The sequence below is a fragment of the Dermacentor albipictus genome, chromosome 9 (genome assembly GCF_038994185.2).
Source record: "Dermacentor albipictus isolate Rhodes 1998 colony chromosome 9, USDA_Dalb.pri_finalv2, whole genome shotgun sequence".
Taxonomy (NCBI): domain Eukaryota; kingdom Metazoa; phylum Arthropoda; class Arachnida; order Ixodida; family Ixodidae; genus Dermacentor; species Dermacentor albipictus.
Window position 1 is genome coordinate 59659185 of NC_091829.1, and position 22746 is coordinate 59681930.

The following is a 22746-nucleotide window of genomic DNA, read 5'->3' on the forward strand; positions in this document are numbered from 1 at the left end:
ACTACTACAAAAGGAATGAAAAAAATGTTACAGAAGACTTCAATTTCAGTAAAATCGACTAATGCAAAGAAAAATATTATACACAGAATCTCCAGTGAGAGTTATCTAAATCATGCGTAAGCATTTGCTACTAATCACCTGCTGTTTTGTCATCGTGTGCTGCTGTGTTTGGTATAATTGCGAGAAACACCCGATAAGCGTGGTCGCAACGCCGAAATGTTAACTGATACCAGCATTAGATGATGGAGAAGAGGTGAGTGGTAGCAATGTTCACTCGTGTTATACGATGGCGCGTTAGGATGACGCCGCTGCTTCGTGGAAGACGAGCACTGGCCGATGCGTGCTGTAGTATGTGAAGTAATTTAGCAGTGTCACGTCTGGTGGACCTCGTACGCAGACGTGGTCCAAGACGCTGCCTCTTCTCGATGCGAACTGTTATCAGCCGTGATCAACCGTACTCCGGCGGCGGCCGCGTATCGCACGTCCTATCTTGAAAGCATCGATCTGCGATGGAAACAGAGTGCTGATAGCTTCGTGCGTGCTCTGTTCTCGCCGCTTAGTTCGCCTTGAAGCGGGATCGAGTTCGAAGCAGCACAAAGGTCAATTCGCTCACTGCTGCGGGTCCTATCTTGAAAGCGATCTCGTCGTACGTGACGGTTGGACAGACGGGTTTCCTCGCCGGGTATGCATAGAAATGTAAAAGGCAGGTGGTACGAAAGACACCATGGGTTGGATGTTACAATTACACTACAAGTAGAGGCATATGCTCACAGCACCACCTCAACCTTCCTGTTTGGTTAAAGCACAACATCAAAGCACTAGGTCATCGCAAGCCTACGGTACAATACGAATAAAAATTTTAAAAGGGGGGGGGAGTGAGAGAGAAAGAAACTGCACCATCACTGACATCACATTGGCGATATGCGGGAAAAAGAAATACTCTTATTGTAAGCCGGCCGGCATCCCGTCGCAATGTGCCAAGTTGGTTGTTTATTCTATGGTATGCCTTGCAAGAGGCCACGGCAGTCTTTGACAAACACAGCGCGAGGTTTCAGCTAGCGAAAGCGACCGAAAATTTGCAGTAAACGCGACCATCGGTCCCGCCGCAGAAGTTGCAACGAAACCACAACACGAAATGTTCCCAGATTCCCCTTTGTTTTTCGAGCACTAGGTATTCTTTTTTTCTTCATAATTCAGCACATGGTTGCTATAAGCAATGCGATGAAAACGTTGCTGAGTAAAGATAGAACGCTGGAGGCAGACAATTCTCAGACGGATGCTTCAGCAATTGAGCTCTGCGCTGTGTATCAAATAGTAAACGCACAACTTCAGGCAACTTATACTTAACGAATCAGATTAATACTTCGAATACAGGCGCAATGCGCGACAAAGTAAAAAGAACAGGGCATGTAACAGAAAAAAAAGCACTCCATGAGAAGAACAGAATGTCCTTCGCGTCTTCACTGTACGGACCGAGTCCACAGGATTGGACTCCCAACCGTCACCAGCGTAATAAGAAGTACGATAAACAAAAAGCACTTCGTCAGCCACTCCGGAACACACATGCCTTGGCAGAGTACGAATAAACAAATCGGTTTGGTAGTTTGTGTCAAGGTTTCTCAAGCTCGCACAATCGGCGGCTCCACCGACACAGAACAGTCAGAACCATTCGAAAAACTCCGAAGTACTGAAACACGCGCGATTAAAAGCCAAGCGGGCGCCGTTCCGGCGTTAAAAACATATCACCGTGTTACTTCACAACGTAAACGCCTGCCGCAATGACAAATACGGCACCTGCAGCCATGTTACTTTTCATTGTGGCCATTTCCATTTTGTGACGCCTCGAAGTGAGTGGCGTCAGTGGCAAAGTTTCGGTTTCGTCGCGAGGTTTCTGTTTCTGCATGGAAGTCACTGGAGTTTGCTTTACGGAAGTGTCGCACCACACGGCGCACTTTCGTTCGCCATCGAGCCCGATCGAAATCGAATTTCTAGGTTGCAATTGGCCTGTTTTGCGCCAATTGCGGGAGTGAGCCGAATGCAGCTGGGCATTTAGATTCGGATCGTGCTCGATTGCGATCGAAAGTGGCCGTGTGACACTGGTAATAAACGACCAAAGTGAGGGCATAAATACTTTATTAGCGAACTTTGAAAAGACGAGGTGATAAATGCTGCGGGGAACGCAAGAAACAAGGGACGCCGAGTACTTCTCGTCGTTGGAGGAAATTAAAACAGATTGATGGACGTCAAACAGTTTTAGACAGCAGTGATCGTAGAAAGCACGTTCAGCAACTTCTTCTCGTCATCCGTCGCCGGACGCGTTGATACCACGCAAAGTTGTCCGGTTCGGTTCATGAAGCCGACGCAGCGGAGCACAGTGCCCCTCTTCAGTTGTCCGAGTGGTCTGTCCGTCTGGTAGAAGATGCAGTTGACGCTCGACCTTTCCTCTCTCAGCGTGAAATGCTTAATCAGCCCCTGGCGGCTCGCAGTGGGCGCGCAGTCCAGCACGCCAAACACTTCGCACAAGCCGTGCGTGTCTTTCACCGAAGCGACCCCGAAGCTCGGAATCCGAAAGCCGACAGTTTCGTCGCTGACGGCTCGTCCTGCCGCTTCAGGAACATTGGTGGAGACGCCCTTTTGCGGCGGGATTCTGTAAGCCGTGCTCGACTGATCTCGTTTTGGGATGAACTGAGCTACTGGCTGAGCCCTGTTGATGTTTCCAAACGCCGGGCGCTGAGCTGCGAGACCCGTTTGAGCAGTGGGAGCAGCCCGAGGATGTGGCGCATTGGACCTCCACGATGGAAGTGGAGGGCGGGGTTGATGTACAGGCTGTTGTGACTGCTGCTGCTGCTGCTCAAATTTTGGCTTCGGCTTCTTCAGTATACCTGGCATAGGCCCACTTGATGCTGTATGAGCTCCTCGGCCCCTAGTTGGTGGAGCTGCAGCTCGAGCTGGTGCCTGATCAGGGGCACGGAACGGCGGTTGCTGACTGTGAGCTGAGCGCGCCATCGGCGACGGCCTGCCTCCGTACGGCAGCGTTGTTTGTCGCAAGGGTGGCTGCCTGCCTCTGACTTCTCTGAAATTTGTCCTCTGCATGGTCTCCAGATGACAGTGCTCTAAAATCAAGGGACGTGTGTAAATTGCTGTCGTCGACAGCTGCTGCCCAATGCTTCGCCACTGCTTTTCGATAACCTGTCGTCTGCTACGTAAAGTTACGTACGACCGAAAATGTTCGGTCCCTTTATTTCAATAAAGTTTTGAACAAGTGCATTTTATTTAGAGTAATTTGTCATTTTCACAGCATTTTTAGAACGTATTTATCTTTGCGGGAGTCCGAAAATTTGAACGTTTGTTACTGCTTCTTCCGCTGCGAGGCGCAGCGGTCGTGGTCCGTCGCGAGTTCGCGCAGTGATCGTCGGTCATGTTTACTGTTATTTTTCGCTGCTAACCGTAGATGCATCGGCCGATGACTTTTTCGTGCTTTGCTCGCTAATCGACAGCGCGTAGATATGTGTTCCTCGGTGACGCCTGCGCCAGCTCGGGCGAACCGACACAAAAGGCGACGCGCCGTCTGGGCGATTCGATGAGTGTTGTGACAAACAAAGGCGACCCGACGAGCAGGAGGACTTCCGAAGGAGCGAGAGTGTAATCAGCGTATCAGTCGTGCCGAGCGTCTAAGCTCAGGCAGGCTCCGTCAAAATTCTTTTCCCACGTCCTGCGATGAGTCTTCGGACCCTTTCCAGGCAGAGGGGAGTGCCAAATTAGCCCGGAAACCACCGAGTTTCCTGCCAGTCCGACGAGCGTAAACGCGACGGACGACGTCGTCGGGCATGTCACGTCTCAACGTTAGGCCTACTGCCACCAGACGCGCTGACGACTTGGACGGCCGCCGCGGTGTGTTGTCCGTTCCCGGATTATCATGGTTTTTCCGAGAGCCGTCGGCCCTCGCCGTTGCCAGCTGCTGATGTTCTGAAGCAACACGCTCAACCACCGCACATTGGCCAGCCATGGGAAATTGCCTCAAGTCGATGTCGTCCGATGACATCTCGCTGCTGAGGGATAACCAAGGCACAAGGGACTCATCAGCTGATCAGCTCGGACCCCCGCCGCCTTACCAGGTGCGTGCTTTTCTGTCGCGTGCGCAGCGCATCTGGCCTCGCATAAAGCCGAAGTCTGCAAAGTTTAATTGCGTTGTTCCTTTCCTGGTACTTGGCTTTTAATTCGCAATAATGGGGCGCAAGCTTTTGTCTAGCGTCTGCCCAGGTATCGCGTATCTCCTGCCTCGTCTGGACCAGTTACGTTTCGCTTGGAACTGGTTGTCGAGTCATCCGCCGTCACGGGCTCCTGCTCGCTTTGTTCGGGCCTGTTTTTGTTTTACTTCTCGCGACCGCTGCTCTGCTTCCTATTCACGATCGCCCCGTGTACGATTGTCGTCGCTCGAGCGAGGTCGTGTGTATAGAACACGATAGCGCCGCACTCTCTCGGCGTTAGGTTCAGCGTTTAGACGATGGTCAGGCTGGCCACGGGTTTACTAGCCATGCAGAGTCGTTTCAGAAAGCCATGGTTAAAATAGAGGCACGCCGCTTCTTTTATTATCGTAATGAAAGAAAACGAAAAGCACCGCATGTTCTTGCTGTTCAGCAGAACATGTTTTTGAGCAGCGATCAACAAACGCTGAACCAATGGGCAGCGCGGGGATTTCGACGGTTTATTCCTTTGGTTAATCCCGTCATAGCCTCTCTCTCTCTCTCTCTCTCTCTCTCTGACGTCGCTCGTTCACTGGAGGGGAAAGCAAACCATAAAAGCCTAGTTCCAAACATTCGCTCTCAGCATACGACATTGCGCTCGTTTAGTTAGCCTAATTTCTTATCTTTGTTCTGCTTTATCTCTCCACGTCTGCTTGGCTGAGTGTTCTGTTTTTTCCTTTTTTTGTGTGTGGCTGGTAGTTGATTGTGTTATCTTTCTGTAGTAGCCTAGCTCTGGGCGTTATGCAACCAGAAAGCCCGGGCAGCCGGAAAGCTTGTGGGAGGGGAGGGCGTTCTTGATGGAGGCTATGGCGGGAGAAAAGTAAAGAAGGAAGAGAAGGAATAATTAGCTGCTCCCATCGAGCAGCTGCTGCGATTCCCGCATTTTTTTTTTGCACGCTACGCGCAGACGGCGGCGATGAGTCACGGAAGAAGAGTATACGCCGTTGCTGGGGTGGTTGCCGAAGGAGCAGCGCGGTCTGGACGCGTTTCTAATTATGCGATTGTTGCTGCCCGACCTTTTCTTTTTTTTTTCCCTCGATTCTGCCAGCAGACGGAAACTGTCGGGTCTTTCTGAAGTCTCGGTATAGCGATTTAGTGAGGATAAGACCCTGCCTGTTGATAGGGTCGTGAGCAGAAGACGCGACGCAAATATTCAGTGCGTTGCCGATAACAGCTGCAGCTTCCCTCAAGTTGCGCATGATGCAGGATCAAGGCAGGATAATGTCCGCGCGCATGCGCAATTGCGGGCAGAGGTCGAACGGTAACGATGCGCTAAAGACTGCTCAACGCGCACACACCGTGAGCGATGAATTAGTGTGTAATGGGAGTCGAAAGGCGTTAAAGGATTTGTGCGGTGATAAACGTTATCGGTAAGCTTCAAGGGGTCGTAGTCATCATCACTATCTGAGACCAAGTATTTCATGGTTGTAGTGTGTCGCTGCACGATTATAGGCCTTGTCCTGAAGATGCTTTCTTTTTTTTTTTCTACTCATCTCGCTCCTGTATTGCGTTACGTATGACTACTTACGAAGCTACTTACGAAAGCTTATTCCTTGTATTGCGGATGTGTGCGATGCTGATGTTGCCTGGTGATGCCCCCCCCCCCCCCTGGCCTCGTCAAGCTGTATGCTTACAGCTTTCTTGCCAGGGTGGCCTTCAACACTGTACTTCGTACATGTTGTAAATAAACTTGACAGTCGATTGCGTGGCATCAGCTTGTTATCTTTCTACTTTGAAACGTGCACTGATTGTGGCGTAAACCAGCCCAACCGGGCCATCGAACGAGGCGTTGAGTTAATATATAGTTAACTCTGTGGGAACGAGGGGGCGTTCGTTAGCATATACAGGCTGGCCGCCTCTGGCTCCGCCACGTTCCGATAACGCTGTTGTCAAAGTCCGCTAGGAACCGGTCGTATCGAAGCCCCCCTCCCTGTCTGCAACGTCGCTAAGCGCATTAAAAAAAAAAAAATCAGTGAGCCTCGCCGTTGATATGACAAGACGGCAATAATAATAATAAAATAACGAACTTGTTCTTTTGATTCCGTTGTTCTAATACCCTTTCTCCAGTTCTGGAGAAGGACGCGACCGCCGTCCAAGTCGGCACATACGGCGATAGCCTTCTATTTCGAGACGCCACCATTTAGGCCTGTTGCTTTCTGTTCCGTCTTCTTTTTTTTTTTTTATACGTAATGCGTGAGCCTTCTATGTGCCTACACGCTTGCCTAGCCGGCGGAGGTCAGGAAAGCAAGCCCCGAGGAAAACACGGTTGTAAAAAAACGATACACGATCCGCCATTGGCGGCACCCGTATCGCGTGCCTTTTTTTAGCAAACTGCCCGAGCTGTTAACGTTCGGCGAACGCTCGTGTATAGACAGGTGGAAGTTCACGTGCTTGCACTGTAGTCCAGTGCTTCTTTATTATAATTTTTTTTTGTAATTGTACTAACGATTCAAACGCATGTAGAACCCTGTGTTGCTTCCACTCCCCTTATCTCTCTCACTCTCTCGAGCGTGAGCGAGCAACGTCTAGTTGTTGCCTTTGCAGGGTCTTTCTTGTTCGGGGAGTGACTCGCATCGTAAAAAGATAGCGCTGTCAGAGGCACCAGCTGCAAAGAGGAAAGATTTGTGACAAGAGTTGAGTCGTCTCCGTCTTGTCAGCGGACACTTTTCAGCCGTGTCGCGCTGCGGTGCGTAGCTCGAGGGAGCGGGTTCGATTCCCGACCGCGGCGGCAGCAACATTTCGGTGCGGGCGGGATGGAAAAAAAATAAAAAAAAAGAAAGGAACACGCTCGTGCACTTAGATTTAGGCGTACATGTTAAAGAACCCCGGACGGTCGAAATATTAACCCGGAGTCTCGCGCGCGCTTCGGCGTGCCTCGTAATAATAATGTGATTATTGGCGCGTAAAACCCGAGAATTAATTCTAGCCGTGTTTTGCTTTGTGCGCTACACGAGTGATTCAGTTTGTTACGTTTCGCCTACGACGCGCGGTATAGCCGGCGCGGATGCAACGGACGCCGGGGCTTCGCTTCAAAGCGGCGGACATTTTGGCCCGTTCAGCGCTGCCGTAACGCTTCCCGCCAAGCGCGTCCAGGCATGTTTCAATGCCACGTGTCTTCGTGTGCGCGCGTGTGTGTGTGTGCATGCCCACGCTTGTCAAAGCGCGGCAGCCGGGGAGAGGAGCTCCCCCAACTGTGAAGCGAGGAGGTCTGACCGGCGCCGGCCCCGCGGATGCGTCACTTGTCTCAACGTGTCTCTCAGCGTGTCCGTGCCCCGCCGTCACGTGCGCCTCTGACGAGCCGTTCCTTCTTGCCCTCGACTCCGAGAGTATAAAAGCAGCTGCCCCCGGACGCCAAGAGAGAGGCTCCGAATTCTTCCGTCGAGTAGCGTGCTCTCCCGTCTCTCCACTTCGGTCGACCTGACCGGCCGCTCTTTTGCGATGCTAGAATAAACAAGTTGTTCTGCTAGCAGTCGACTCATGCTTCGCCAGGACCTTCGGATGCTTCCAGCTGTGCCCCAGGCCGCCAGGCCAACGCTACCCTTGGGGCTTGCGACCCGATTGCAACAAGTTGCAAGAGCATCGCGCGGCCGACGGGCGTAATGCGAGGTCGTTGGGCTCGTATCGCACCTGCGGTCAGTCGTCTCGTCCACTTTCGTTGCCCCTTTAACCTCTACATTTCAATTAAAATAAACGAGCGATTCTCCACTGCGATTTCCTTTTTGCGATTGTCCGTTGACTTCGAGAATGGTTGTGACGGTGAATGAAAGGGGCACTAAATAGAAAAAAAAAGTAATGAACTGTATCAGTAAATTACCCTTCTATAGAATACTCCCACAAAATCACTCTCACCTTTAGGAAACGCTTACAATAGGTCAGAAATAGGCCTGGCGTTCTGAGAAGGGAGTTGCGAACGTTCGCAAAATGGCCCGCCGTATAAAAGAAATGTGACTCGGTAGTGCGTGTTTCGGGGGGCTAGTCGGTTCGTATTGAACAATTTCGGACCGTAATAATGAGAGGAGGGTACAAGGAGGGCGGCGTGATGTACAATGGTGCATTCCCTTTCTCTGTGGCTGCAAGCCTGGTCCATCTCTCTTCCTTTGAACGTCTTTCGTGTTTGGTGTTTGGATTCGTACTGCACCGGTGTGCAGTGAAAGAGAACAGCAGGGCCCGTGGTATCGCGCTTAACCTTTTCCTTCGTATTTTCTTAAATATTACTTTCTCTTTTAATTTAACGTTATTTGTGCACTACGTCGTTCGACTCGCGCGAAACCCCGCACGCCACTGCTTGTCTCCGGGATCGGCCATTCGGCGGAACGGACGGTGAGGAATCGGATATGAGGAATCCTCGGAAAATACGATCCTCGGTAGAATATGCGGTCCCCGCTTGACGTTTGAAGTCGGTCATACCCAGGTCACTCCGCCGAATTATTAATCAGTCATTCAAATGTTTTTTTGGCTGTTGAGACCGAGGGGGCGCCGGTTCAAATGCCGGCTGCGGCATTTCGATGTGTGTGTGTGTGTGGGGGGGGGGGGGTGAATGCAATAACGCCCGTATGTGCCGTTTATTGGGCACGCGTTCAAAATGAGCCCCCCCCCCCCTCCGGGTAGTCGAAACTATTGCGCAGTCTCCTCATTGCGGCGTACCTCGTATGGGGTTTTGAGCTCGTAAGCCCCCAGAAATTTAATTTTTAATTCAGATGTTTATTATGGCGCCTGAGGAAGTTGTGGAGCCTTTGTGATTGTGCACTTGTAAAACTACTGCTCAAAACACAATATACAAGAAAGGCAAATGTGGCAGACAGCGTAATATGAGGTATTGACGAAGAAGTGGGATGAAAAAAAGGGGGGGGGGCAGTAGGTGGACATAAAGCGAGTTAATCGTACAGCACGATACGGTCATGTGTACTCGTACAGAATACAGGAGTGGAACTCCGACGTATGTCAATAATAATAATAATTAGAACTTCGTGGGGAGGGCGAATTTTTTGTAACACGAGAGCTATGTGGCTTTCCACTGTAGGGTAAGACGAGGACACGCCTACCGTGTAGACTGATTTTAATGAACGATGAGCGGACAACCTCTACTCTCCCCCTTGTGACAAACGCCTACGAAGTGCCGTAGCATCGCTTGCTGCTTGTTTGCTTGCTTGGTTGCTTGAGTGACGCGTCAAGTTGTCGCTGCTGGCGGATCCCTCTGCTTGGAACCACGTCCTGCGGGTTGCGCGGGAAAAGAGAAAATTACGAATGCAGGTTCTCTACATCCAGGGAAGTGAACAGGCGATCCAATGACAAGGTCTCGACCGGAAAGGGACAAAAACAAAAGGCAGCCACTTATACGCCGACAAAGAAAGGGGGGGACAAGAAAAGAAAAAAAGTCGCCGTCAGTCTTGTCTTTCTTGCACCTAGAGGGGGAAGCGTACGCGGCTTCGCGCACGACAGGTATACGCTGCCGGTCACGTGACTTGTTGCTGACGGCAACTTGTACGTGCCCCGAGGTGTTTTCTCTTTCTTTTTTTTCCCCTCCTCCGACTGTCGCATTGTACCTGTCCTCTCTCTCTCTCTGTCACCGGCGAAAGGAAGGAGCCGAGAGCTAACACTCACCCCCCCCCCCTTCTCTTTCTTCTTGGAAAGTGTACATAGTGCGTATGGCACGATCCACTCGCGCACGCCTTTTCCTCCTTGTCGGGCCACCCGGAGCTAGCTGTATGCATCACTGTTTTATGTAGTTATATTGGGGGGAAAAGGGGAGTCAAAACTAGGTTAAGAAAAAGAAGATATAAAGAAAGGAAAAAAAGAATAATAATAAAATGGGAGGGGGAGCAAAAGGCTAGGTGGCGCCAGCCGCCGCCCGTTATAAAGGGTATAGCCGCCATCCATCCATCCATCATGGCCGGCTTGCGAAACGTCCCAAGCATATCGAGGCCGCGGTTCATTGGTGGCCGATTGCGTTGCGAACTGTCTTTTAATAATGAAATGCTTATGGCGCCCGTTCTCGGCGACCTTCGAGTGACCTTGAGCCAGAAGCCAGAGCCGTTTTTCCGGGGGCCCGAACGACAACATCCGGGCAACCAGTCAAGACCGCGTTACGTGCGCCAGTTACCTGCCCAAACAAGCTACAGAAAATATTTACTTTCGAGCGCTTCTAAATGTTTGTTCATAATATCGCTCAAGCTGTAACTGCTAGTCCGCTGAAGTTTGGTCGTTTCCAATAGCGACGTTCAAAGGGCAGATACAGGGCACTGTAGTTGAAACTCAGCATTTAACGAAGTGACGGCCGCGCTGGAATTATTTCGTTGAATCGGGAAGTTCGGAAAATCGAGAAAGGGATTATTTCGGTCTTTCGAAATCCGAAATTGTAACTTGGCGACACCCGAAAGTTACCGCGCGGCATTGTATTTGCCGCTAACCCACGCCTGCGCGTGCAAAAAAAAAAGCCCGCGGAGACGGCCCAACTACCGCCGCCCCTAGCGCCATGTTGTACGTAAGAGCGCTAGCGACTGTCGAGTCCGTTGTTCCGTGCACGGACGCGGCGGGCAGCCTCGTCAGAATAAAGCTATAACGCCGTGACTGGCGTGCCTAAGTGTTTTAAGGCGATAAAAAAAACGATAGGGTTTTACGTGCCAAAACCACTTTCTGATTATGAGGCACGCCGTAGTGGAGGACTCCGGAAATTTTGACCACCTGTGTTCTTTAACGTGCACCTAAATCGAAGTACACGGGTGTTTTCGCATTTCGCCTCCATCGAAATGCGGCCGCCATGGCCGGGATTCGATCCCGCGACCTCCTGCTCAGCAGCCTAACACCATAGCCACTGAGCAACCACGGCGGGGTTTTTAAGGCGATAGCGTTAGAGCGCACGCTCGGAGAAAAACCCGTCTGCGTCAAAATTAAGAGGTATATCGCAGCTTTCTCTCACTCATTTGCTTCTGGAAAAAACTTCGTTAAATCGGGTTTAATGGAAGCTAGCTTCGTTAATTCGGGCCGATGGCAATATTGAACCTTATGGGTACTTGCCGAGGAATGGAACTTTCTTCGTTAGATCGGGAACTTCGTAAAATTGGGTTTCGTTAGATCGAGTTTTAACTGTGTACGCTCGATTGTAATCTTTTGGCGCTGGGCGCCCCTTTTCAACGCCAGCGGTCCGCGAGTTCCCCGGCAGTATCCAAGCCGGTAGCGTCCCCGGCGCTGCGAATGGTCGTTTGACGGAAACGATGTACTTGCTATGAGGTTATGTCTGTGACAGGAAACCATTGCGTCCACATGGACCAGTGCAGAGTATGTCGCGGGTGTGGCGTGGCGGGCTGTAAACGTGCACTACGCCCGTTTTAAAATTGTGGCGGGGTGTGCCGTAAGATTGTGGCTAGTATCATCTCCAACCAGTCTGCTTTGCCGGTAGCCATTTCACGCTTACGTCCACTCTCGATTACGGGAGAGCCAGCATAGACTCGCTCCCCAGCGACGTCTCTTGTCCTTGGGACGGCGGTTACAGGTAGATGATCCATCTACAACAGATGTCACCTCCTGCCGTCAAATATTCTGATCGCGCTCGAAACGAAATGCTACAAGTAATGAATCGTTGAACGCGAAGCGCCTGCCACTGGCTTCGACTTGTGAAAAGTGTAGGCGGAGAGCAGCCGTCTGCGGTGGCGTGTCAGTTGCGGTGGGAACGCATGCGGCCGCGTAGTAGGGTGGCAGTGTTTCGTCATACAGCAGGACTTGTGTAAACGGTCGCGCATCTCCGGTCGGCAGTGTCGCGTTGTGTGCAGGGTCGTCGCATCTTCGACGAGTTTCTTCAAAGCCTCGACCTATCATGTTGTTTAGCCAGGGTGACAATGGAGTTTGCAATGTGGCCATACCTTTTTCTGTATTTTTTTTTGGGGGGGGGGGGTGTAGCCGGTGGACACCCATGTTCCGTCCTAGCCGTGGGGGATGGAGCAGTATATAAACGAATATCCCGGAGAAAGCATAAAAAAAAAGAAAATGGTAGGAAGGCGATTCGATGTCTAGTTGAAGTCGGTGAAAGATAATGTCTCCGTGGGCGAGTTTGGGGATGATAATGAGGTGTACGAACCATGTAATTTATTGGGAGAGCCGTGCTGGAGGGCTGGCGTTTTTATCGATGCCAGCTAAAGGTGGAGTCGCCTTCCAACTATTTGGCACCAGTTGTCAGCGTCATCATCACAATTAACATCATCATCGTAGTCATCACATACCCAGTGGCCCCAGTTGTACGTACGTACCACGTCGCCCCAGTGTCACATACCTAAAATGTCGTTAAAATGGTCGTCGAAAACACGCATGCGCAGTGGTCCCAGGGGCACATACCTAGTGAAACTTATATTTAGATTGCACCATCTGTGGAATCGGACCCGCGATAGAGGCTAGAAACAGACGTCAGAAACAGGATATCCTATGCGGAAAAAGTGGCGGTTACTAGCCAAGGCAGACGTTGTTTTCAAAGAAAAATGAGACGAGAAATCAAAGAAACCTGCGATATCTAACTCGGCAGTGCAACGCGGTAGCCACCGAATTAGCACTCGGTGTTTATGGATAAAAAGAAAACTAAGCAAGCTGAACTGCGATTGTCCTTGTTCCGGTATAACGCGACTGAGCACGCCCTCGATCTCTGACGTCACCGAGATACGTCGAATGGGGGCGCAGAGCCGCGGCCTGCGCGTGCGCCGTTGTTGTTTGGGTCCGACCGGGGCGCGTTCGCGTTGTTTGGGTCCGATAGCTCGGCGTGGCGTGTCCGTCCTTTGTGTACCATTGCCGCAACACTGAGCGCACGTTTGCGCTGCACTTGCACACGTACGTCGGCGCTGTTTTGGAGATAAGCTCTGTTTTCGCGTGCCTCGGTGCCCTCGACGCCGCTCTGTGATGGGCTGTCGATGACCAATCAGCAGGGTTGTGCGGTTCGTGTAAGGTCACTGGGCGCTACTGATTTCCCGCCGGTCAGTTCCTGAAGTGCCGAGAACGAGCGTTTCTTTTAAGAAAGCTCACAGAAACATTTTAGGTAATTAGCGTGCTAATTAGCTGTTACCCGTCCCTTCTGACCGGGAACGCATTTCTCTCCGTCCACCTCGCGCCTGTGGTGTGTCTGGCCTCGTTCGTCTGGAGTCCTAAAAAAAAGATATTGCGGCAGAAGCCATCTCAGGACGACGGTCGACGTTAATGCGATTAGCGGGGAGACAGTGTAGCGACACACACCGTATATATTGCCGCCGCCGAAACGCTTCGTGTCTCCTCCTACGCTAGGGGCGCCTCGACACCAAACCAGTCTTTATTTGAGGGTAGCGACACGGTCTCCGCCGGCGCCATATTGGTTCTAACCACCGCGGTACCGCCTTGGAGCGCGTATGCGAAAACCGTCGTGATTTTGGCGAAATATCCCGCGCTCGGCCGGGAAAAAGTGAGTCATAAGTCGGAATTTGGTAAAAGCAAGCGTTCGGTTTCGTAATATGTCCGCAAGGAAAGTTTTAAACTCTAACTTATAGTTATTTAAGAGGAAGATTTATTCGGAAGTTTATATCCAAATAAATACACGGGAATGGAGAAGTTGTTTCTCTCAGCAACCACTGAGCAAACTTCGAATAGGTTTGTTGCACGTAAAAGTAAACTTTGCCGACTGTATGAAATACGTACGCGCGCATGCGCGCTCGCAAAACATGCTGACAAACACGAACACACACTGTCGTACGAACATACACAGGAACAGCACTTACACATTGTGTATTTCGCACACACACATACGCGTGCAGTTACACACACAAGCGCACATGCACAAACCCATACGCACGTATGCGCAAGCGCACTCGTCCACGAACACAAACACTTATGCACATGACTTCAAGATAGTGCGGCTATGCAGCAGCAGCCCGAGTTGAACGCCCCCTCCCCACCTTCCGGAGCCGTGCGCGCGACGCAAGACGGCGCGCTTCCTCACCTCTTTCCTCCTTTGCGTGTGCGAGATTGAGCCACCATCGCTGGCTACCCCTCGCACGCTTTCCATATAGCAACGGCGACGATTTTAACTCCCTTGGACTTTATGCGAAACCTCACGGCGACGGCGACGCCGACGGCGAATGCGCCTGGAGTGTGCATATAGTTGCTAACGCAATAAAACCGATAGAACCTGACGTCACTCTGAAGCTCATTGGCGCCGGAAGCTGGCGTTGCTCCGCCATCTTGTCGGGTAACTCACGTGAGGGCCGTGAGCACCCCAAGGGCGGTTCAAGATCAGGACGCCCCTCCATCACGCCTGCGAAGACGAAAACACGGACCGTGTGGGTTCTCTTGTTCTCAGGGACCGCCGAATGACTGTAAGAGCGATAAAAGAAGCTCTTAGTTTGGGAGAGTCTTCATTCTGCTGGAATTGGACTGAAAACTTGTGAAAGAAAAAGGTTTTAGCCAAGGAGGTGCAGAAACTGCTTGCTTCTGAGCAAACTTTGCGATGTGCTGAACGTTGACTCCGATTGGAAAGCCAGACGACAGCGATGAATTCTTGCAAGAGGTCTTCACCGGCGACGGAAATTGGATTTGCGAATACGAGATCGAACTGAAGTCGCAGAGCAAGGGGCGTAAAAAAATAAAGCGCGAAATAACAAAGAAAATAGAAAGTCTGCCGTGTTGGTCCTGAACACGCGTACAGTGCGTGGCTAAATGTTGACACAGACAAGAAGCAAACACGGACCGCGCTGACTGCAATGAAAACAGCAAAATGGAGGTACAGAAGCACCGTCGTCATCTAATGGCAACACGATTGTTACTTTTACATTTATTTATTTATTTTATTTATACAATACTGCAGGCCTAAATGAGGGCCCAAGCAGAAGGGGCAGAATACATAAATATTTACATTTGTACGTATATTTATACATACACATGCACACATGAAAAAGAAATACAAAAGCAAATACAAACGTCAAATCATGTGGTGTGCAAAAATGACAGTGATGATTCTGCACTTCCATTTTGGTGTTTTCATTGCGCCGTCCTGTACAAGTTTGTGCGAATAAAGTAAATTGGAAGTCAGCGCTGTCCGTCTGTTTCTTGTCCCTGTTTACCTGTAGCTTCGCGCTGTAAGCATGGTGAACATGCTCGCAGTGCAAGAGCCACCAACTAGCCCAAACTTTTACCGTGCCAAGATATAGTGATCGTATTTTCTGGCTGCCATGGAATCGTGTACCACGTGTTGTGTAACTGAAGGTCGAAACCTCAGTAGAGCTTTCTACGTGTAGATTCTGAAGCATTGAGTAATCGAGCGCGCCGCGTGCTACCGAATTTGTCGAAAGGAATGCATCTACGACAATGCTCTGGACACTCCGCGTTGATATCGCATGAGGTTTTGTCACGGAATTCCATCACTGTGCTTAAACACCCTCTCTACTAGCTGTATTTAGTCTCCTGGAAATTTTTTTATTACAAGGTCTTAGCTGACTTCACGCGGGTTTGGCATATCTGGGTATCTTGTTACCACTTCCAGCAACAACGAAAATAAAATCCCCTTCGCGCATACAGAAGGTCATAACGAGGCGGGAATGGCATCAAAGTGTAGGTCTCAACCAGGCAAGGTGTAATTAAACGCGTAGTAGGTAAAATTAATGGTGCAGTCGTGAGTAGCCCCTATACAGTCGAAAATTAGCCACACAGCACTGTACTCTTGTAAAGCGTGCACAGCCGTAAGGATAGACACGTTGAGGCAAAGCCGGCGTACGGCACACTTTTGGGCGCGGTCTAAGCTGGGCTCGCGCAAGGTAGCGGTGTCTGGAGGATGGCCTCTCCGGTGCCCGCAAGAAGCGACGATTAGCTAAAACGTAAAATTAACGGTACGGGCGTAATTAGGGCCATATACGGATCGGCCCACCAGGCCTCATGGTCAAAAAGAGAAAAGGTCAACCCATCCTCAATGCCAAGGAAGGCGAGGTCGACGTAATTGCGCGTTGCGATGCGAATAAGACGCGAAATGAGTAAATAATGACCAGGAGAAAGGCAGGCTAGAGAAATATAATCGATATTGAATCAAAATCGTTTGAACCACCATGTGCGTCAGACTGACTTAGCGTCGACACTTGGTTGACCCGTTTTCACAGCGAAGCTGTACGTGACAAGGATCCCGGCATCTTTCCGTCTCCGTCGACAGACAATTCAACCAATCGCTGACGAAGGCGCGCGCCACTGGGTTTCTTGCATCACCGCCAGAAGGAGCTCGCCTCCTCGCGGCAGCGCCGGACGTGCGGGGGAAAGAAAAAAAAAGAACCGGAAAGCTCACCTTCGCGCATAGCGCTCGTCACAAGCGTTTCCCGGTAAAGATTACAGTTTCAGCAGCGGCAGCTGTAGCATACGATACAGGGAATGACTTCAGTATACTTTCATATGTAAAAGAAGAACCCGCCTAGAAACTGATTTGTGTTGTGATGGCGCTATGGAAAGGCCACGCATAGTTAGGGCACTCCCGAAGAGCGGCGTGAAAACGGTGAGCGGCGACTGGAACAGCAACGTCAATGCGCACAACGGCGTCGTGCTCGGGCCGGGAAGGACGCAGCGGTTCCTGCCCAAAGCACGATAGTTAGACAGGAGGCCTGAAGAGCAGCGCGAATACGATCAGCGACGACGAAAGGAACAGCAGCGTCAGTATGCACAACGGCGTCGGGCTCAGGCTCGGCAGGACCCAGTTCAAGGCTACGCCACATTGGTCTACCGGATCAGGTGATATACCGTAGCTTCGCTGGCGAACCACCTTCACAGCGTCGATTGGAGCCTACACCCTCCCCCCCCCCCCCCACCCCCAAATGTTAACTGATGCTTCGGGGGCGGGATTTCAGGCATTCGACATTTCGAAAGGAAACTACGTCGCCGCTGAAACGCTCAATAGAACAGGACATAGAAGCGTGCTTCCAGCAATGGAATTAGAGGCGAAACCAGTCGAATGTGGAATATCTTGAAGCTGATCACATGGATGTGTTAAATGTTTGTGAAATAGCTTTAATTTCCTTTTATTAACATACTGAACGAACTTTTGGGACATAGCGCGTGTATAGGGAAGGCCATGACCATGGCATTGTCGGCCACCTAGGAGAGTACAGAGGAGGAGGAAGAAGGGCCCGTCGGCGCGAGCGTAGCCCAGTTTTTTTTTTTTTTTTTTTTTTATCGCGGCAGCAGCAGCAGGCCCGGAGGCGACATGCCACCCAAAAAGAAGAGGCGCTTGTCGTCGGTGAGGCATTTATTCGGAAGGAGCTGTACTTCTCACTGGTCAACGCAGCGCGGGATCAAATTCCGGCCGCGTATTTCGATGGGGGTGAAATACGGCCCGGCGCGCCCGTAGTGTGAGCCCCCTCACATACGGGCACGCCGTCGTGAGCACGCCGTGTGTGAGGGGCTCCGGAATAATTTCGACCACCTGGGGCTCATTAACGGGCACCCAATGCGCGGTACGCGGACGCTCTTGCATTTCACCCCCCATAGAAATAAGGCCTCCGCGGCCGGGATTTGATCCCGCGACCTAGTGCTTAGCATCGCAACGCCAAAGCCATTAAGCAAACAAAGCAACCACGGCGGGTGCTATTTATTGGCCACGCGTGAACTGTGCTTGTACCTGTGTCGTGCTTGTATACCAATTGCATTTTTATACAAGTTGTAATCTTGTATATTTTTAATCAAACTCGTAGCGATGAGGTCTCTTACGTACTTCTTTTTCTCTTTCTTTCGTTTTGTCTTCACCTTCGATGAACATCATACATGTTCTTCCGCGCTGCTATAGCTGCTGCTTGCAATTCGCGAGAACGAGGTCTCGATCGGCGACAAATTGCCTTTAACCTTAATTCCAGAAGCAACTAGCAGTTTTGTCATGAAAAGTGATCGATGCTCTGAACGTCATGTATTCTTCTGTCTGAAATTTATATATATATTTAAACAGTTCGGCCACAGTAGCCGTCGTTTGCTGCTGCTGCGTAGTTAAAGGATACAGCGAAGTCCTTCGAGGCCGTTTTTTTTTCTTCTTCTTTTTATGAACAGGATCTGCGAAGAAGATATAAAGAAAGAGCTGAGCCGTGCCGACTAAGCTATACGCGCAGTAGCAATGCGAACGAGCGGCAGTTTCGCTGGTTCACTGACATGCGGGCTTCGCGCGTGCGTTGCGAAATTGGAGTGCTTCGCACGGGGCAACGCACGCCGAAGGGCGGTGTCCCCCCCCCCCCCCCTCCAACCCATCGTGCAGCGAAGCTCATCAAAGGAGAAGCCACTCGGGCCCGGTGTTTGAGTCCGACTGTCGTTGCGTGCCAGGCCCGGGTCGGGTGTCATTGCGCCGTCGTGCGCTTTTGTTTTTCGCCTGTGGTTGCGTCATTGCGACGTCACAGCTTCGTTGCCGTGTGCACGTCTGTTTTATTTCTGTCTTTTTTTCTTTCCTTTTTTTTAACCTTTGTTCTTAAAGGGACACTAAAGAGAAAAAATGGCTGTGGCTTAGCTAAGGTTAAGCCCAGGATGCGAAGCATACTAGCCTTTATTTTAGTTGTTGAACCACTGTTTAGCCTGGTGAACTGCTGTTGCTTGGCTATATTTGGTTCGGCTAGACGAAGAAACAACTCATGCAGGCGAGCGCACGAGCTGAGACCCGGCTATGTAGCTACGCGGCCGCAAGCGAGCGCACGAGTTGAGCCTCCGCTTTTGCAGCTGTTATGGCGTCATATGGTAGCTACGCGGCCGCGCGCGGCGCAGCAAGGAAGAGCGTGGTTGTGCGGCTAGTATGCCTCGCATAAAATTTCTTCTGCATCACTAAATTACCTTTCTACGACTCCAAAAACAACACTCTTACCACGGTGAGACGTTTGGTAAGCCAGAAAAAGCGCAAGAACGGAAGAACGAAGTGCCCGCGCCTGGTCGCCGTGACGTCATGGATTTTGGGGGCATCTTCTAGGATCTACTTAAGTATATAGCGGTACAGATTTACTACGTTCTTTTCTAAAGGAATCCAATATCTAACGTGGCAAGTTTCGGGAACCTTTGCTCGGCCAACGCGGCCCAAATGCGAAAACATACTTTGGAATCCCTGACGTCACATTGGCGTGCCGGCGTCGGCGTTTCGACGCGAAATTCGAATACTGATACAGTACGCGGCGCGTTGCGCGTGATTCGAGCGGTTTTTTTTTTTTGGCTCGACCAGCCAATCGGCGCGCACCGGAAGTGATCCATCTCCGGAAGTGACCGTCCGAAGATACGTACGCTGAGCGCGACGTCGCGGGATCGATTGCCTGCAGCAGCGGCCACGTTAATCCCTCAGAAAAAAAGAAAAGTTAATCCCTCCATTACGGCGTTCCACGTGACACACTGCAAGTTTCGCGACTACTTAACGCTGCAATTTATCGAATAATGATCGAGGCTATAGTGGGGGTGCCCGAGCCGGGTGCTATTGGCGGCGAGGAGTTACGGAGTCGCCCTCTATCGGAAGCGCCTCGCTGGCGTAGTATGAGGGATCACGTGGCGCGTACCTCATAGGTTTTGCTGTCAGCGCTCACTGAAAACACCACGCGCGAGCTCTCCCGGACATTTCTGTAAGTACTTTCGAAACGAGAGAAGTTTCTTACTGTCTAAATAATAATCTTGGGCAAACTGAAAGCACACAATCGTTTACAGCCGCTATCTCTTTACCGAATACGTACAGTGAACGCCACTGCGCGCGGTCGTCGCAATGGAGTCTCCCGAACCGGCTTCTTGCGTGAAAGGTAGGTAAACGCTGAGAGCAAGCTATGTAAAATATGTTCTTATAGTGTTTGTATAACTAAATGGAGCGCAATAGAATGAAGCCTCAATGCAGCGATCGCGCAGATTCGCAGCGACCGACTGCGCGTCTGCATGCTTGTCCGCGCACTGTGTCGCTTTCTGCGCGCGCGCGTTTTCGCACCGTGCCGTGAGCGTAAGGCCGCAGAATATGAGTATTTGACAGTATACAAGCAACCATTGTTGCGTGGGCGCTATCAGAGCTGTTCAAAAATAATGTCATTGTAGAGACTTCGACGCCTACGGGACTGTGATGTGCCGTCGCGACGATTCAATCTTTTTTTCTTCTAAATTCTTTAACCTTTCAATACTATTTCTCGAGTTGCGTCGCACTGTATGTTTATCGGCGTTCTCAGCGTGCCATTTCCCGCTGCTCCTTTTTTGTAATCCAGTGCATTAATTCATAACACAAACATGACCATATGCCATGCTTTCTTTAAATGTGCTTCTTACCGCTGCCTTTCCACTCCACTGAACTTGCCAGTATCTATAGTATCGACAAGTTCATAGACTAAACCGTCATGACATTAGTCGGGCAGCGGACTCGGGGCGAGCGTCTCAGTGCGCGTTTCCAGAACATCGCAGACCGGGCGCCGTAGCAGAAATCTTCCTTGCGTCTGTGCTTGCTGCATACCCGAGTTGTAGCCGATGACTGTTTGCCGGTTTTATGTTTCGCGAGCCAAGCTTCACACAGCTTCTTGTCCTGCGGCTACGTGCGAATAAGGCTGACACCGGCCTCCGTTACGTGCGTCCGGCCCGGCGGCACCGAGCAGTAGCCTACCATGTCGCGCGCCTTCAAAGGCAGCCACTACCTATTGTAGTGCTTTCAAGCGTTGTAAAGGAGACACTCGAAGCGTGAAAATTTCGCCACTAAATGAAAACCGCAGCGTACGGGGGAATTTAAGCTCGTTTTCAGCTCGCTTCGGCGCGCCCGAAGCAGCCGACGCGGCCGCTATGTCCACGTGATCCCTCCTAGCACGTCACGCCGACGGTGGCGCCAGCTTTTCCAGTGGTGGAGCTCGAGGCCAATAGCGAGCTGGTCACCGCCGTGGCCAACGGCGGCGGCAGCAGCAGCAGCAGCCAGAAATAGCGCTTTCCGAGGTGACGCGCCCCGCTATCACGATAGCATCTCGGCCCTGGTGGTGTTCGAGATACGCACGCGTTTTGCTGACCACAGCACGTGCGGCCTTTGCGCCATATGCTTGGGCTGGCTTCGTTGGCGAGGCTAACGAGGCCGCCCGTTCGTGGCGGCGGCCGACGTCGCGCTACAGCTGTTGGGCGTCCGCTCCGCGGGGGCTGACGCACGAGAAGGGCGAGGATTCACGCACGTCTTACGTCAAACCTGCGCGAGGACGTACCACCGGAACTGTTGCCGGGGCGCCGTGTCGTCGGCACTCCGCTTACCCCCCCCCCCTCCCTCCCTCTCCTTCGTCCTCGGGCGCCGCTAGGGAAGAGGAGGCGAGAAGGAAAGGGGTGTCCCTGTAGCTGCTTGTAGTACCTCGGCGGGGACTACCATTGCGATAATTTGTCCGGTCGAAGGCGGGAAAACCTTAGAGGCCTGTCGCTTCTCCTTGCCAGGTTAATAGTTTGCGCTTCTTCCTTCTGTTACTGTGTATATTTATTGACGCCTCTTAATAAACCCGCTGAATTAACCGAAAATCTCAATTTCGAATGTCGGCAAGAGTTACCTACTTCCGGAAGTATGACGGTTGTACTGTCGCCGACTATCGGCTGCTAATGCACCTGCCCACATGGAGATGAAAGTTTGGCCACACTGCTTATCAGTGTCATAGCCAGTGGGTCTCACTAATTTCAATTAACATTTAATGCTGAACTAGCTTCGAACCATTGAAATCGGTTGAGATCAGACCACACAAGTGCTTGCCAGCATGCGCTCACTCCTGGCCACTCCTGGCTAGAGGCCTTGGAGCTCGTGTTGAGCTATTGTGCAAAATACACAATTTGGATGTGGCTACTGTCCCTTGGTCAAGCTGCTGCAGTACATGAGCGCGGGTGCGCACACCAGCATAGCGGCGATAACGTGGTCACCGTGATGCGCTGCAATGAGCCCGCTCACTGAGAACAGCTGGATGCTCTGATTAGTATCTGTGAGTGAAGTGACTTTATGCCCGAGCACCAGCAGATGACAAATAGTTAATCTGCTTTCCGAATTGCACACCTTCAGGGTCTGTCGCCGTTATGTTGAAGCTCGTTAAGTTAGGAATTCTTGCAACGTGAGTCCAGATTTTCATGAGCGAACATGAAGATAAAATTAGTTTGACAGTTCAAAATTGTCCAATAGTCATAGAGAATGTGCCACTTATGAGAATACTCGCATCTAGCTCTCTACACTCTTCAACAAATATACGCCCTTTGGGTCATATCTTGCCACACAACAATAATCGTCATCTGTCTTGCTTGCGTTTCCTTTCTTGAAAATGCTGCGCTCACTACTTTCCTGTCGAGAATGCTCTCTCGTGCTAACGTGCATGCCATTCGTGACTTCGAAGTACCGGGCTCGCAGTGTTCAAGAAAGGAAATGCGGTCAAGACAGATGTCGATTATTGTTGTATGGCAAGATACGACCAAAAGGGCGTAATTTTGCTTAAAAGTGTAGTACACTGTAGCACAGCGAATGGATGCGAAACTGTGAACTCAACTGTAAGCTGAGGGATATCCCCTCAGTTTGGTGCATCGTTGGTGCCAATGTTGGAAGGAGTGGCGACTTATATGA

At 51.1% G+C, this 22746-nt stretch overlaps 1 protein-coding gene across 3 annotated transcripts in view; it reads left to right on the plus strand.

The window, feature by feature from the left end:
• Positions 1-3387: 3387 nt before the first annotated feature.
• The window catches only part of LOC135921402 (RING finger protein 11-like), a 32489-nt gene continuing 13130 nt past the window's right edge, over positions 3388-22746 (plus strand). The window contains exon 1 of one of the 3 annotated variants that reach the window (XR_010570533.2): positions 3388-4115. Coding sequence is in view for 2 of the 3 variants with exons in the window: in XM_065455762.2 (XP_065311834.1) it covers positions 4005-4115 (111 nt within the window). In the remaining variant the exon portion in view is untranslated. Of the gene's footprint in view, positions 4116-17317; positions 17455-22746 lie in introns of those variants that run through there. The other 2 variants (XM_065455762.2, XM_065455764.2) reach the window with 2 other exon arrangements.